The 15558-nt window shown below is 41.6% G+C and overlaps 1 protein-coding gene across 3 annotated transcripts in view; it reads left to right on the top strand.

Annotated features, from left to right (window-relative positions):
• Window positions 1–15541, top strand: part of HCFC2 (host cell factor C2) — a 33184-nt gene extending 17643 nt beyond the window's left edge. For 2 of the 3 annotated variants that reach the window (XM_060279897.1, XM_060279898.1), the window contains exons 9-14: window positions 1961–2010; window positions 2586–2703; window positions 4230–4300; window positions 6728–6862; window positions 7916–8101; window positions 8984–10270. In XM_060279897.1, the coding sequence (XP_060135880.1) occupies window positions 1961–2010; window positions 2586–2703; window positions 4230–4300; window positions 6728–6862; window positions 7916–8101; window positions 8984–9313 (890 nt within the window). In that variant the 3' untranslated portion in view covers window positions 9314–10270. The other variant, XM_035126930.2, reaches the window with a different exon arrangement.
• The last annotated feature ends 17 nt before the right edge of the window (window positions 15542–15558 follow it).

The following is a 15558-nucleotide window of genomic DNA, read 5'->3' as shown; positions in this document are numbered from 1 at the left end:
CCTTGTCTCCTGCAGCCAGGCTTTCCCGTTTCCCTGCTGTGGTGCTGCGTCAGTGGGGGAGGGCACCACCGTTCCCGCCTTTCCTTGCCACTCCCTGCGATGTGGGCAGTCTCTGACGAGATGCTGGGGTGAGTTGCAGAGAAAGCAATTCCCGCCCCTTCCCTCCTTGCGTCTTGGCGCCGCTGGGGTTTGAAAAGCCCGCGCGCGCGCGCTATCAATCTGCATGGGCTCCTGGTCCTGGCTGGCTCCAGGCGTGGCCTGAAAGGGTTGTTGAGGGAGTGGCTTCTCCTGCGACCGTGGGAACCAAGCCCGCTTTGCGCGCGTCGCTTGCTTGTCGTTCCACCGGGATTCCTGCCTCACCCCCACCGCCAGAGCTGCTTTGCTCAGCTGATCCATAGTACTGGGCTTTGGACCTCTCGAGAGTTCATCCTTCACCTCCTCGCTCAAACCCAAGTAAAACGCAGCTTGCATGGGAGGCGAATCCAAAACCCACCCCAGTCTGTGCACCAGCATGGTGAATTTCGCCCAATATGCGCGAACTGTCATATTTCCTTGGCGTAAATTATGCAGTTCCTCCTTAGTCTGGTCCAAATGACTATCGGACGAATACATCGTCCTCAAACCTTCTAGAAATTGTTGGACATTTTTCATGCAAGGATTCTTGGTTGCGATTAATGGTCTTAGCCACTCCCTGGCTGCTCCGGTGAGATGTTCCACAATAAACGCTACTCTGTGCTCATCATCGGGGAACTCATTCTGGTGCAGCTCAAGAGCATACACGATCTCAGTCTCAAAGCCCTGAAACTCCTTCGGGTCTCCATTGAACTTGCTTACAAGGGTCCCTGCTCTCCTTCCTGGCAGCACTTGGACTTGGGGAGCCCCTCCCGCCTTGTTTTTCTCTGCATCCAGCTTGTTTTGGAGGTCTACCGCCACCGCCCTTAAATGCTGCTCTTTTTCCTGGAGCTCTCTCACCTGTTCCGCAAGTTGTAGCCGGTCGTCCTGGACCTTCTTAGTCTCCTCTTTAGCTGCCTTCAATTCTCCCTGCGCCTGCAGCGACAGCTGTTGCAGTTCTAGCTGGGCTTGCTCAGCGATCTGCCGCCACTTCTCCGCCTCGGACACGCTCATCCCGGCAACTCCGAAGTAGCCCAAAAATGATTAGGAGGTTGCTGTCACAGTGGCCGGAGTGGACTACTTCAGAGTAACGACGCTACGCAGCTCTGCATTTTATTCTTTTATTGGTGCTGCGTATTTACAGTGCTCAAGTCATTGCTATTTACACGGAGCGATGTTGTCAGTCGGTTTCAGAACCTCCTAATGGCTTTTGGCGCGTCTTTCTCCAACACAAAAGCTTTGGCAGACCCATCCTCTTGCCCCTCCTCTTCCTGCGTAATTCTGGAGTTGGAGGGATGGGTCTTCCCCCCTTGCTTGCCCCTTCCTGTCCCACCTGGGACCCTGGCTCCTCTACCTTGCCTGAGCCTCGGACACGACTTCCTGCTTCCCCACTGGAATCGGAACTCTCCCTGCTTTCCCCTTTGCTCGGGGACGGGCTTGAACTCAGGAGGGGAGGGACTTCGCGATATCCCCTGTCCCTCACACTTATAAATGTGAAGGAAGAGTGCACTGTGCAGCAATCCCTCCAAAGGAAAAAAATAAGGGTGGGGAAAAATAATACAATATCCTTTAGGCACTGAGCTGACGACTCCTGACTTACATTATATGTTTCACTTTTGAATATGTTGTTATGAGAAATGGAGGTTTTGATTGTAGAGAAAATTCTTGTCTTTCTGACATTGATGAGGAGTGAAACTGCATTTCTGTGATAACTGAAATGGAATAACAGCCCTCAGAGCAGCTAAAAGCTTTATGTAAGATTCTGCTGTTGATCATGTTTACATTTACACAAAAGATGGTTCTTCTCTCCAGCAAAGCCTAAAATTAATGAATATCATCCTTTCTTCAGGAATCAAGCTGGATCTTCACAGCCAAACGCTCAATAAAGTCCCAAACAACGTAAGTATTTACTTTTGAAGGCTATAAATAAGAATAATTACTCTTGCTTGCCTGGATGGACAATGGATGTGTGTGTGTGTGTGTATAGAAGCTAGCCTACTGTTTGCCACTGGCATGTGGAACCCCCAAAGGTTACCCAGAAGGGAATGTGCCGCTTGAGCTGGAAAAGGTTCCCTGTCCCTTCTTGGGAGCCTGCTAGGCTGCATCATTTAACTTGTGCAGGGGCTGAAATGGAAGCAACATTGACTCAATGCACTGATTCATTACTACACAAATCAAAGAGCTGTCCTTCTAGTGTGGGGAGCAACAGAATCTTAGGTAGAGCTCTCCCCGCACACTGCTGCTTCCAGCGTGTGAGACACAGACTAATTGAAGTGTGCAGCAGAGATGCATAAATTGAGAATTCTGCCAAAGTTGCTCTTTCTGTCCAAGGAAGACTTTTGATTGTGTCTTAGATTCAATGGGTGAGATACATAGTATTGAAGAGCTCCCTCAGAATTGAGGGCTATGCTGTGACAGCCTGGTGAAATATAATTATTATCAAATAATTGCTGTTACTGTTCTTCCATGTGTAGGTGCAAATTTCAATTTCAGAAACTAAAGTAAAGGTCCCAGAACCTGAAAATGCAGAGAAAGACCATTCCGCTTCCAAAGAGTCCAGCACCTCTTTATGTTTGCCTGCTAGCACTTTAGGTAAGAAGAACCTATGGGGGCAGCTTATATTTTTTAATTTTTTATTTCATTTATATGCCACCCAGTGATGAACCTTGGTGTCTCAAATTTCAGTGGCACCCTGTGTGACGCCAAAATCCGCCTTCCCGCCTCTTGCCTTCCATTGGGTGTAATAGTGGTGGTACCTGCTGTGAAGTCCCAGAAGCTCCATGCCTTAGAGCTGCTTCTGTACCACCTTTCAATATACATGGAAACACACTGTATTGGCCCAAATATAAGCTGCACTGGAATATAACCTGCAGCCTTTCCCCTTCCCTGCTCTCTTCCTTCCCGGTCTTGGGGGAGAGGATGTGGGACTACACACAGGGCAGGTGCCACTTCACTGTGCTCCTGGCGCTGTTTGCCCCGTGCTCCTGGCTGCATACTTTAAGGTTGTGAATATAAGCTGCACTTTAACTTTTCAAGGTCAAAATTTGGGGGGAAAGTGCAGCTTATATTCAGGCCAATACTGTGAGATGCACTTGATGATATAAGCAGGACAAGAACACATGCTCAGTTTAATAAATGAAGGTCAACTAAAGTTGAGTTGAGTGAAAATAGTCCTTATACAATGGCAAATGCTCTTTTGGAGGATGCAGTTGGGTTTTCCATAGCTGTGAGTAGTAAAAAAGCCTGTCAGTTGAGGCAATAAGAGACATTTCCACACACAGGAAGCAGGTTCAAAAACAAGAGTTTCTGTTTATCGCTCTATACTTTTGCTCGATAATATGAGAAAATGTCAGTGATCATGATAGGAACTGAGTTATTAAAATCTGGCTGGAATAAATGGCTTTGACATGGTATGCAGTAGAGCTTATCTTGTCTGTTCCTGAACAGCATCTTTTCTCCTGCCAGAGCTGTACTGCAAGTTCTTCTTGGTGTACTTTAAAAAAACAGCATTTTTTAAAAGGTGATAAACTGTGATGTGTATCATTGGGCCCATGTGCAAGACCTGCCAGGGATGGTCTTACTGTTAGACAGAGTGAGGCAGCCATGCACTCAGTAATATATATTAATTCCAAACCATCATACCTGTTCCTTCCACTCTGCATAGTTATATACTCTCTGTATACTGTAATTATATATACAGTAGTACCTCAGTTGAAGAACAGTCCTGTTTACGAACGAACTCCGCAAAACTGGAAGTAGTGTCCCGGTTTTAGAACTTTACTTCGGTCTAAGAACAGAATCCAGACAGTGGAAGGGCACCGGCAGTGGGAGGCCTCATTAGGGAAAGCGCGCCTCGGTTTAAGAACGGTCTCTGTTTAAGAACAGACTTCTGGAACAGATTAAGTTCGTAAACCAAGATACCACTGTAGTTGCTATTGATACCGGGTAGTTTTACGGCTTCCTAAATTGAAAGTCAGCATTAAGCTATGAGTGCATCGCACAAAATAGGATTGAACCTTTCTTTTTGAAATACATTTGAACAATAGCTGCTGAATGCTTTATTTGCTGAAGTGTTTTTCCCTGAATTAATAATAGTTCTTAATATCATTTTTTTCTAGTTAAAGAGATTGCTGTTACCCCAACAAGAGTTGCTTCTGTTAGTCCAAATGATTCAGCTATACAATTGCCTGTAAGTACATGACATTTTAAAGTAAAGGATATTGCCAGTATTACACTGGTGTATTGCATTTGTTCACATAAGTTTTGTTACACCTGGACATCATGATTTTAAATATACAGCCCAACAGGATGCACATCGCCATCCTTCCATGCCTGATTCAGCCCTCTGGAAGTGTCTTCTGCATAAACCCTACTGAAAAGAAAAAGAGTGAAGCAACAGCAACAATTTTATTATTTATAAGGCAATTAAAACATAACATAAACAATAAAACCATATGAAAATCATTTTACAACCAATTCCAGCAATTACTGTAAGATATACAGTAGTCTTCAATAGGTGGTAGCATGTGCAGTCAAAAATAACAGCCAATATTGCAATCGGGGGGGGGGGAGCACCTGAGTAAATGAGGAAGTTTTTCACCTGTGTTGCAAACATAGAAGGTACATGCTGTACGAAGGCTGTTTCGTATGGTAGGTGCTACCACTGTAAAGTCCCTCTTTTAAAAGATTGTGGTACCAGCAAGTAGGCCTCAGTCTGCTGATCTCAGTGTGCAAGTAGCTCTCCAAGGGAGATGGCGTTCCCTCAGGTAGCTTGGTCCCAAGTTGTTTAGGACTTACTAACAGTAGAACCTTAAACTTGGCTTGATAGCAAATGGGTAGTCAATGCAGTTTGTTCAAGACAGATGTTACATACACAATGAATGGTGCTCCCTGGAACTGCAGTTTCTGAACCAGTCTTAAAGGGCAACCCCAATTATAGTGTATTGCAGTAATCCATTTTTAAGGTTACCAATACATGGAATTGGCAAACTAGCTGAAGTTGGTAACAAGTGGTAAATATCAGCAAGGACATTCTCTTGTTTGTGAAATAGCTTAACAAATGATGGCCTCCAATTTTGAAAAATATATGCAAGGAAATAGGATTTAAAAAAAATGTTTATAGTAGTCCAGCCAGCAGAATCCATGGAAGAGAGCAAATGAGTAATTTTTTCTAGCCATCAAAATTGAAAGTCAGGCGTGTTTTTAACTTTATTCTAAAATCTCAAAAATTTATTTTGCATAACTCTTGGTCATTTCAGTGTCTTTCTAGAAACACTGCCCTCTGCAGATGATAGTGCAGGAATGCTGTCAGTAAAGCTATAGCTCAGGGGTCAGCAACCTTTTTCAACCATGGGCCGGTCCACTGTCCCTCAGACCATGTGGTGGGCCGGACTATATATATATTTTTTTTATTAATTTTTTATTGACTTTACATAAGATTTTACATAATAACAAAGACCATACACATACATAACATATTTTTCACATTCTCCTACCCCCCTCCCAGAGCTCTCTCCTCCCACAAGAGAACCCCCCGAGAGGAAGGCAATCAAATGTGGTTCATTTTATAGTTGGGTCTCTATCCACCTCCCCCCTTCCCCCCTGAACCTCCCTCTGCCACCAAGAGGTCCTAGGATGGCAAGGATAGGAACAGGCGAATATCCACCCAGCTGTTGTCTAACTTTAACATTCAAAAACGATAAGAAAAAAGAAAAGATAAAATAAAAATAATAACAAACAAAAAAAAAAGAAGAAGAAAAAACAGAAGAAAAAAACCCACAGCGTATGATAAAAATAAAAACAAAACACATAACATCAAAAATTCAAATCTTATCTAATTTCCTAAACATTGTCTATTAGGCTTCCCCAGACCCCCCCCCCCTTTGTTGATTTTCATTTGCCAACTCCATCTTTACAGTTTTCACTATTTACCAACCATTCTAATCTCATTTAATTTAAAATTGTCCATTTAGCCAATTAATCAAATTATCAATAATTTTTTTTTATTTGTTTACTTATATATCTCCTTCCATTCCCCTCCTTCTCCCCACACCCCAGAACTCTCCCTGCCACTGAGAGCCTCCAGGGTACGGAAGATAGGAAGGGATGGCTCTTTTTCCAGCTGGTTCTCCCCCTCCCCCCCTCCCCCCCACTCCGGGAGTCCCCCTCTGCCACCAGGGAACCCCAGAACGGAGACTATATTTTTTTTGGTGGGGGGGGGGGGAATGAACAAATTCCTATTCCCCACAAATAACCCAGAGGTGCCTTTTAAATAAAAGCACTACTCATATAAAAACGCCAGGCAGGCCCCACAAATAACCCAGAGATGCATTTTAAATAAAAGGACACATTCTACTCATATAAAAACATGCTGATTCCTGGACCGGATTGAGAAGGCAATTGGGCCGCATCCGGCCCACAGGCCTGAGGTTGCCTACCCCTGCTGTAGCTGAACAAGGCAATTATGGAGTCAAGTCTTGCCCTGTAGGTCTGGAGAATCTTGCTTTAGGCAACCTCATGCAGCAGAAGGGCAACTTCTAGAGAGAAGGGGGGTAGATGCAATTTCTTGTTGTGCAGACCATCCATACTCTAATGAAACTTGTTCTCCAAACCACAGAAAACTTCACCACCAAAGCAGAAGGCAAGAAAACAAGAACGAAGGTGGTATGATGTTGGCATTTTTCAAAGCAACAGTGCTCTAGTGAACCAGTTCTATTTGTTGCAGGAAGAAAAGGCCATAATTTCCAGCAAGGTAACTGTTAATTTCTTTACCTATGTATTCTAACATATTCTAACATGACTTTCCTCCCTGTTTGAACATTTTTATTATTTTTCTTAGTATCTAGTATTCGTTCATTTATGTCTTTGTTTAATCTGCTTTTTGAGAACTATGCTCTACAAAGCAGCATGTAACATATGTAAAATAAAAACACAAACCTCATCATAATATATAGTAAAATGTTGATTTCATAGGAATTTCAATATCCATTTCAATAGGCAGACTGAATATCCATTGGGTATCTAGTTGGATCACTTTAGAGTCCCACACTCAATAAACTATCAGCCTAGATTTTGTACAGTTCAGTGTTTTTAATTTCATATCTATTGCCCTTTGGCTTTTGCATTATTGCTGTTTTATTCTTGCAATTGTTATCTGTTTTCAGTGGCGGAGCTTCATGCTCTGGCACCGGGGGGCAGAGAGCAGGCGGGGTGGGGCTGCGCGCGTCCTGGGGTGTGTGCCGCCTGCAGGGATGTGGTGCGCGTCCTGGGGGGGGGAGCCGCGATGGCACTCTGCCGGGATCATGCTGCTGGGGGCGGTGCAGTCCCCCCTCACTCCTCTCCCTCCGCCAGTGCCTGTTTTCATGTTCCAACCTGCTGCCCCAACTTCTAGGATCTCCTAGAAAGATTTGTCTGCAAGCACAGCCACAGTTAAACACATTAGAATCCCACTTATCACAATGGGAAAGGTTTAAGTATATGGTCGGTTGCTTCTTTATTATTATTATTTATTATTGAGAAGAAAAGTGGGAAAGAGGTGGAGGAGGCCATGGTGGGTGGGGGTGGGGTCAGTTGCTTCATTGACATCAATGGGCTTTGAAAGCATTCAGGTTTGCCTGAACAGTGCTCCTTACGTCTTTAATATTGCTAATGACTTCTTGTACAAGGAAGCTGAACCTAGCAGGCATTCAGGATTCACCATCTGCAAAGGAATAGCATGCTAGTTTGTTTAGATTATTTTAAGAAATATGGATCAAATTAATGTTTAATTTCTATGTCTTTGTATGCTTTTTTAAAAAAAATGTAGGTAGATAATGCAGAAATTCCAAACAACAGTTTACTTAAGAAACAGGATCTTGCTCCTGGCACTTTATACAGGTTCAGGGTTGCGGCAATTAATGGCTGTGGCGTTGGGCCATTCAGTAAAGTCAGCGAATTTAAGACCTGTATCCCAGGATTTCCTGGAGCACCTTCCATTGTCAAAATTAGCAAGGTAAGAAATGATAGTCATGCGGATTTGTGTTCCATGCAAAGCTAAAGAGGCCACTCTTAGACCTCACAATTCTTGGTAAACGTCAGTGATGGCAATATAAGGTACACTGAGCAAAGTAAGCAGACTTGGAATTGAAATAAGCAAAAGTCAGGGGAGGAAATCTGGCTCACAGAACTATACCTCAGAATGCATAAACTCTTAACCCATTTTACCATTGTGGCTGACAGCATGAGCTGTCAGCAAGGAGTCTTCATTTAAATTTCAGGTCAGGCATATTAACTCGTTGGTTGGCCTTAGGCAAGATGCTGCGTCTCTGCCTCGGCCCCATATCTGTATTGTGTAATATTCTTTCTAAACTTAATGCCCTTCAAATCTTTTGGACTACTGTTCCCTATCAGCCCCAGCCAGCTTAGCCATACTGGCTAGTGCTGATGGGAGTTGTAGTATAAAGCATCTGGAGAGCACCAGGTTAAAGAAAAGAAGCTTGTTTTATAATATAGGTCTACCACTGAGGAGTGCTAGAGAATTACAGTAGTCAGGAAAATATATATGGAGCAGTTTGTGCATTACAAACAGTAATTGCCCATTCTCCTAGGTTGGGACAGTGGTAATTGCCTATCCAGGGTCTGAATGCAGAATCGAAGCATGTGCTCTGTGCTTCCCCCTCACTACTGAGGAACCTTAACCTGATTTCACATACCTGAAATTAAATTTCACATACCTGAAATTAAACAGCCCTGTGCACAAATGGCTGGGTACCCTAAAAATTCTTTTCTCCCAAATTAAACCTGAAATATAAATCTTATTCTGTATTGATTAACTAATGAAACTTTATATGCTAGTACCTACCCAATGTGAGATTAATTTCCCGTTTCCCCTCAGAGTGCAGATTGTATTCACCTTTCATGGGAACCTCCAGTTTCGCCTTCAGGAAATATCTTGGAATATTCTGCTTACTTGGCTATAAGAACCACCCAGCTGAATGAAAATCCTCATCAGCTTATGTTCATGAAAATATATTGTGGCCTTAAGACCTCATGTACAGTGACTGCTGCCCAACTTGCAAATGCCCACGTTGATCACACATCCAAACCTGCCATAGTTTTTAGGATTTCAGCCAAGAATGAAAGGGGATATGGACCGGCCACGCAAGTTCGATGGCTGCAAGGTAAAGGGGGTGATTTATTCAGACACCCTGACTTTTCTCTATAAATGTGTACAGGTTGTTTGTGGGAACTTGTTCTTTAGTAATACATTTGTATAATTTTCAAGTCAAAATTAGCTACTGGCATATATTTTATGTTTGGAAATCGTGAGACAATAGCTCAACATAGTCAGGGTTGTGCAATGTGGGTTGCATCAGCATTTCATTGGGCAGATGTGCAAAACAGAAGGGCCAAAGGCCACTTCTCTGACTTTATGCAGTCAACTCCCATCTCTTTGTAGGAACATCTGTTTATCAACAGTTCTGGTCGCCTTCTTTAAATTGGGTGTCTTGGCACTGGAAGAGATGCAGCCAATAGCTGCCAAAAGGATCAGAGTGTTGGAACACCACCTCTATGAGGAAGGACTAAAGAGTTGGAAGCTTTTTAGTTGAGAAGAAAGATCTCTGTGGGGGGACTTGATAAGAGATACATACAATCATGCATGGTGTGTGTGTGTGTGTGTGTGTGTGTGTGTGTGTGTGTGTGTCACCCTCTTCCTGGGGAGAGCATTCCACAACAGGGGAGCCACTACAGAAGAAACTTAGAGATTGCTTTGAGATGAGTATCTGGGGTTGTGGGAGAAAAGGAGGAAGCGGGTAACAATGTATTCGAAAGAAAGCACTGGGCTACATCTGTATAAAAATGTTTACCCCAGTTAACATAGCAGTGTCCCACGGAGTGATTTGAGGTGTGTACCCCTGACAGAGAGAAATGAAAGGTGGGGTGTCACTATACCATTGCACGTAAAGCTTTGGCCCCTAGAAGACTTTCAGAGCTAGGAAATGGAAAATGAATCTCCTTTTCATGGGCCTTCACTGTTTGTTATGTTTGCAAGCTGGCATTTACAAGGTAGTAAATCCAGACTTTTAAGTTCAAGTACTCTTGATATTAAGTGGTTTATCTGTATCGGATTGAACATGGCTGTTCTGGGTGCTGGAAATCTAAAGCAACTTTTTCCTCTTCCTTTGCAGAAATGAAAACATCAAGTTCAAAGTAGAAATGGCACATTGTGCTGCAAGTTGTGAAATAGCTGTTAGCTCTCATGGCATTTTGTAACTCTGTCAGATATTTCATTTGATATTGTCTTAACTTCACAGCATCAGCGTTGTACAGTCTTGCAGAACTGCACCTGTAGTGGCTGCATTTTTCATACCACTTTATCTAGTAAGGTCACTTTAGAGTCCCATGCTGATAACTCAGAGGATTACATATGCATCTAGATTTTTGGAGTCTTCCTTCCAATAGCTCCCAACACATACATCCCCAGTTGCATTAGCTTCCAATGGATATAGAAGGGCTGTAGCACAGTGGCAGAGGATTTGCTTGCATAAAAAAGGACTCAAGTGCAGTTTGGCATCTCTAGAGAGAATTGGGAAAGACTCCTCTCTGGAGAGTCAGTGTAGACATTATTGAGCTAGATAGAGTAATGGTCAGACTCAGTATAAAGCAGCTTCCTGTGTTCCTAGACAGAGATGCTCAGTTTTATTTTAAAATTTGCAGAATTTAAAAAGCTAGTTTGTGATTTGGCACGAGAATGAGTGGAGTGAGTTTGTCAGTTTGAAAATCAAACGTGTTTCCTTCTTCCCATGTATTCAGATTTACTGGTGGGAATGACAACCAGTGCTATTTTTCTAGAAAAAGAGGTGCCAGAACTCGCCATGAACACCTCCCTTGTTCTCTTATAATGGCAGTGACACCCACTGGAGAGGTGCCGGAACTGAGTTCTGGTGAGTTCCAGCTGAAAAAAAGCCCTCGTATGGGAGAAGTCTCTGAAGAGCTCAGCATTGGTCTCTGTGCTGAGGCAGCAGATCTTGTGCTCTGTTCCCCTGGCATTCTTCTGTCCAAACAAGAATTAAAAGAAGATCTTCACCTAAGCTGATGGCTAGCTGAGGGATGAGTGGACATCTTTCTCAAGGACAGGCTGATTTCAGCTGCCACTTCAGGCTCGACCTGTTATGCCCACTTCAATGCCTTTTAAGACTCTGTGTGTATTACATGGCTTGTACTTTACAACAGAGATGGTGAAAAGATGCCAGAGGGCAAAGGCAAGTCTTCCAAAAAACTGACCAATTGGTTAGACAAAGCGACATCACATAATCAAGTCAGCCCTGAAGACTCGCAAGCGAATGCAAAAGATATAGGTGATCATAAATGAGCAGGAGTTGCTCACTCCCCATCTTGATCTTCATGCAGATCTGTTCTCCTTTGGCTTATATTCCATATTCATCATGTTATCTTAGTGCTGGGCGAGTTATTTCAGTTTACAGTAACTTAAAATGTATAGAATATTTTAATATATTCATTTTTGTAAAGATTTTTCTAGTGTTTGGAAACACATTCTAATCTTGGAAACTATCCCCTGATGATATGCAAATTGCTCAACTGGTCAAATCTGTTATGAAAAACAAACTTAGTGTAAATGCACTACTCTTAGTTTCTCGTGGGCATGGGAACGTTAAATATGTACATATTTTGAATGTTTACAAGAGTCTTTACATGTTAAAGTCCTCCATGATGTATGCTTCATTTTTTAAAAAAAAGAAAAGAAAACTGTATGCTTTGTTTTGGCATATTCATGCTATTTTGCACTAATAAGAATTTAATTTCGTAACATTTTTGTGTTGTTTCCGGAAAATTTCTGTAGTGGTCTAAAGTTAAAGCAAATTTGCACATATTTGCATGCTTCTGTGGCGTACATTTTTCTTTTCCCATTAATTTTCTCCATGGCTTGTTTTTGCCTTAGTTTTTATATCCTAATGGTGTTGTTTCATATACTTTTTACCTTGATCATCTTATCACTAATGTGCCAGCCGCTTCAGGCTCCTTCACTTTTTTCCTACAAGGGAGTAGAGAAAAACAGCATGTGCACTGCAAAAAAAGACACCAGGACAATGTTCATCTATGGCAGAGTACATGGCTATGCATATTCACCCTACACCTTTGTAGCAAAAATGTTGTGCGTGAAGCGATCCTTAATAGGAATGTTAATCTGTTCCTAAACACACAAGTGTACTAAATAGAGGCAGTTGGATGCCGTTTTATAAATAAATAGTTATTTACCAAATTATAGAGTAAAATAGCTGAAATATGCCAGTATGCTTGGTCAGCCTTCTCCAGCCTGGTGCCTCCACAGCTGTGTGGAATCTGATGTGAGTTGTAGTCCAAAACATCTGGAAGTCGCCAAGTTCGTGAATATAGCATAAAGGCACAATCCAACAGGGACATGGCTTTGTGAACAGCTGTGCTATTTACATTCATTTGGATGGGCCCTGTGCAGGTTCCTATGGATTGCATCCTTTGGCATTTAAATAAGATTATTTTGTTTAGAAACTTGGCTAAATGCAAATGTGCAATAAAGTGAAAATTTTGCACTTATTTTTTTTCTATCAATGCCTAATAAATTAAAGATGGGAAGTACTCTATCTACAAGATCATTTTTAAAGTGGATAGGGTAATGCTAGTGGTTTGCAATCATTCCTTGTTCACTCTAACAGGACTTCTTTGAGGAAGGCTGCTAGTAGTCCATTTTGAAATGGGGGAACTGAAGGTGAGAGAATGTGACTTGTCCAAAGTCTGTGCAAAACCCAACTCATGTAGCTTCATCCCCAGTAGCGACTAACATGGTAAGGAAAAGAGACTTGGTCAAATAACCACCAAGAGATTCAGTACATCAGAACTTGTGGCCTTTCCTTTAACAGTAGAATATTATCTTCACAGTAGATATGTTGGCACAGTGTAAATACTGCAGCACAATTGATAATCCCATGAAAGACCAATGGCAAACATTTCTTAAGCATTCTTGAATCGATAAAAAATTAAGTAGCACTTTCTGTTGGCTACTCCCTAAAGAAGGGGGCGGGGTTTACATCAATTAAGTTGTGTCTATGATAATGAGAGATGTCAATTGATTAATATGAGGCTTGGTGTATTTTATATATCAAGATAAACATGCCAGGCCACTTTTATAACTGCACACCCAGTTAAATGGGTTATACATTGAGTTCATCAATAGAACTTACATGTTCAATTTTTATGTTGGAAAGGTATCAGTCATGGAACTTTATAATACTGTGTCAGTTTTGGTTTCCTAAGGTGTGCAGGGTGAAATTAATGAACGTTTCATTCAAGTTACACACACTTTCTAAAATTATACCCAATTCAGAAAAAGTATGTGAAGCTGTCGTCAAGAGTCTGAATATCCTTGGTAATTAAAATTATACAAGCTACACAATGAGTACAGAATATCTTGGGACCTCAGATAAGACTTAGGTTGTTCTTAACTAGTGCTGTGAAATCTAAACTTCAGGAAACGTTTATGGTCAGAGGGTTATATCCAACAGAGTCGTTGCGCTTTTGGAGCAAATTCCACTGGTGCAGCGGAACATTTCCTCCCCTCTCCCTGTGTACCCCTGAATCTGCTCTTGGGTTTCCTTCAGGGCCCCAGAACAGATTTGAGAGGTGCAGGGTCACAGGGATGGGAGAAGTTCCATTGTGTGAGTGGATGTCCTTCCACAGCTGGAGTGACTTCATTGAATTCAACCTACAGTCTTCAAAGCTAAAGTAAGGCCTCTGTAGTGAGATAAATGCTATTGCCAGAACCTTAGTTCTTCCCTGAATTGTCATAGACAAGCAATGTGCTTCCCTTCCCTTTGGTCACCACACACTACTTCCAACTCTGGATTGGATCTAGAGCTGCCATAGAATTGTAAAGAAACTTTTCATATTAAGGGGGGGGCAATCTAAACAATTGTGTATTTTTTTATGAAAAAGAACTGTTTTAAGGGAGGCAAGCTGTGACAGAATGTGAGAAATCTTGTGTGGCTACTTAGCTACGAAACTTTTGATTGTAGATACATTACTTAACAATATGATCTGTTGAGTATATCTGTGAGTATTTTTGCACTTTGAGTTCATGTTTCTGCACTTGTTTTTAAGGGTATGTCATGACTACCAAAGGTAAATTTGTGGCAGTGTTAATCCAGACATGAGTTTCAGTGTAAGTGTGCTTATGCCAATAGGCTCTTACATAATTTGTCATATGTCTACAGTCTTCCCCTATATACATGAGATTAGTAACATGCTTATCAATTTTCTATAGTTACCCCCCACCCCAATTGTATAACTATTTTTGTGGCCTGTTTCTGTCAATAACACTTAAAATATATAAATCCCACTTTAAATTTTATATTTGAGGCCTATTCTATGTAGTGTAAATATCTAATCAATATATTTGGATATCTGACCCATTAGAACAAGCATCCCCAAACTTTGGCCCTCCAGATGTTTTGGACTACAATTCCCATCATCCCTGACCACTGCTCCTCTTAGCTAGGGATCATGGGAGTTGTAGGCCAAAACATCTGGAGGGCCACAGTTTGGGGATGCCTGCATTAGAATTTCACTGAAAATATAAATTAAATCAGGCTGTTTGAGAAACTGGTGAATGCTCCTTTTGTTTGCATTTGTTAAAATGTATGTGCAACATCTTGTCTAAATCTGAATCCATCTTATAGCAACTTCAAGGAATAATGTATGAAAATTATAAGTAGAAACATCCATGCTATTTATGACATACTACATCCATTTAACTTAAGATGTTTTGTGACAATGAATATATAGCTATGTGAACAAGTAACTGGCCAGATTTGCATGATTATATCTTGACTTAATAAGCCACAATATGAAAAAGACATTTGGTTGCACATGTAAGCCCTTGGGATTTTAGGTAGTCAGAATCAGAAGCCTCTTATTAACCATAGTTCCCTATTTTGTCTGAACTAGGAAACTATGGTAACCAACTTCAGGAGAAGTCAGAATATTAAACCACTACTTGAAGTTGGTTGTTTATTCTCACTTGTTCCAAAAGAAGCAACAGTCATTTCCCAGTGTGGAAACAACGGGAAACTGTGGTTCAATAGAGGCTTCCTGGTTGGAAAGTGCTGTCAAAAGGCTATCTTTGTTTCTTGAGGCAAGATACATTTACATGAATGCGGCCATTATTATGTATGATTTATAGCAATATTTGACCATAGTTTTGAAGTAGAGCACATCAGCAAGCCATAAACTTTAACAAAAATGGTATCAGTTAACTGGAATGTTGAGGATATGGTTAAAGCCAGCTACCGGAAGTTACTGTCTTATGGCTGAAATAGTCTCTACAAGGAAATCCAGTATTTTGTACAACAAAAGTAGCATTGTTCTTTGTAATAATAAAGTGATTTGTCCTAATAATCATGTTTACTGGTACACTTT

The sequence above is a fragment of the Zootoca vivipara genome, chromosome 10, assembly GCF_963506605.1.
Source record: "Zootoca vivipara chromosome 10, rZooViv1.1, whole genome shotgun sequence".
NCBI classification, from domain to species: domain Eukaryota; kingdom Metazoa; phylum Chordata; class Lepidosauria; order Squamata; family Lacertidae; genus Zootoca; species Zootoca vivipara.
This window is presented reverse-complemented; position numbering and strand designations above follow the sequence as displayed.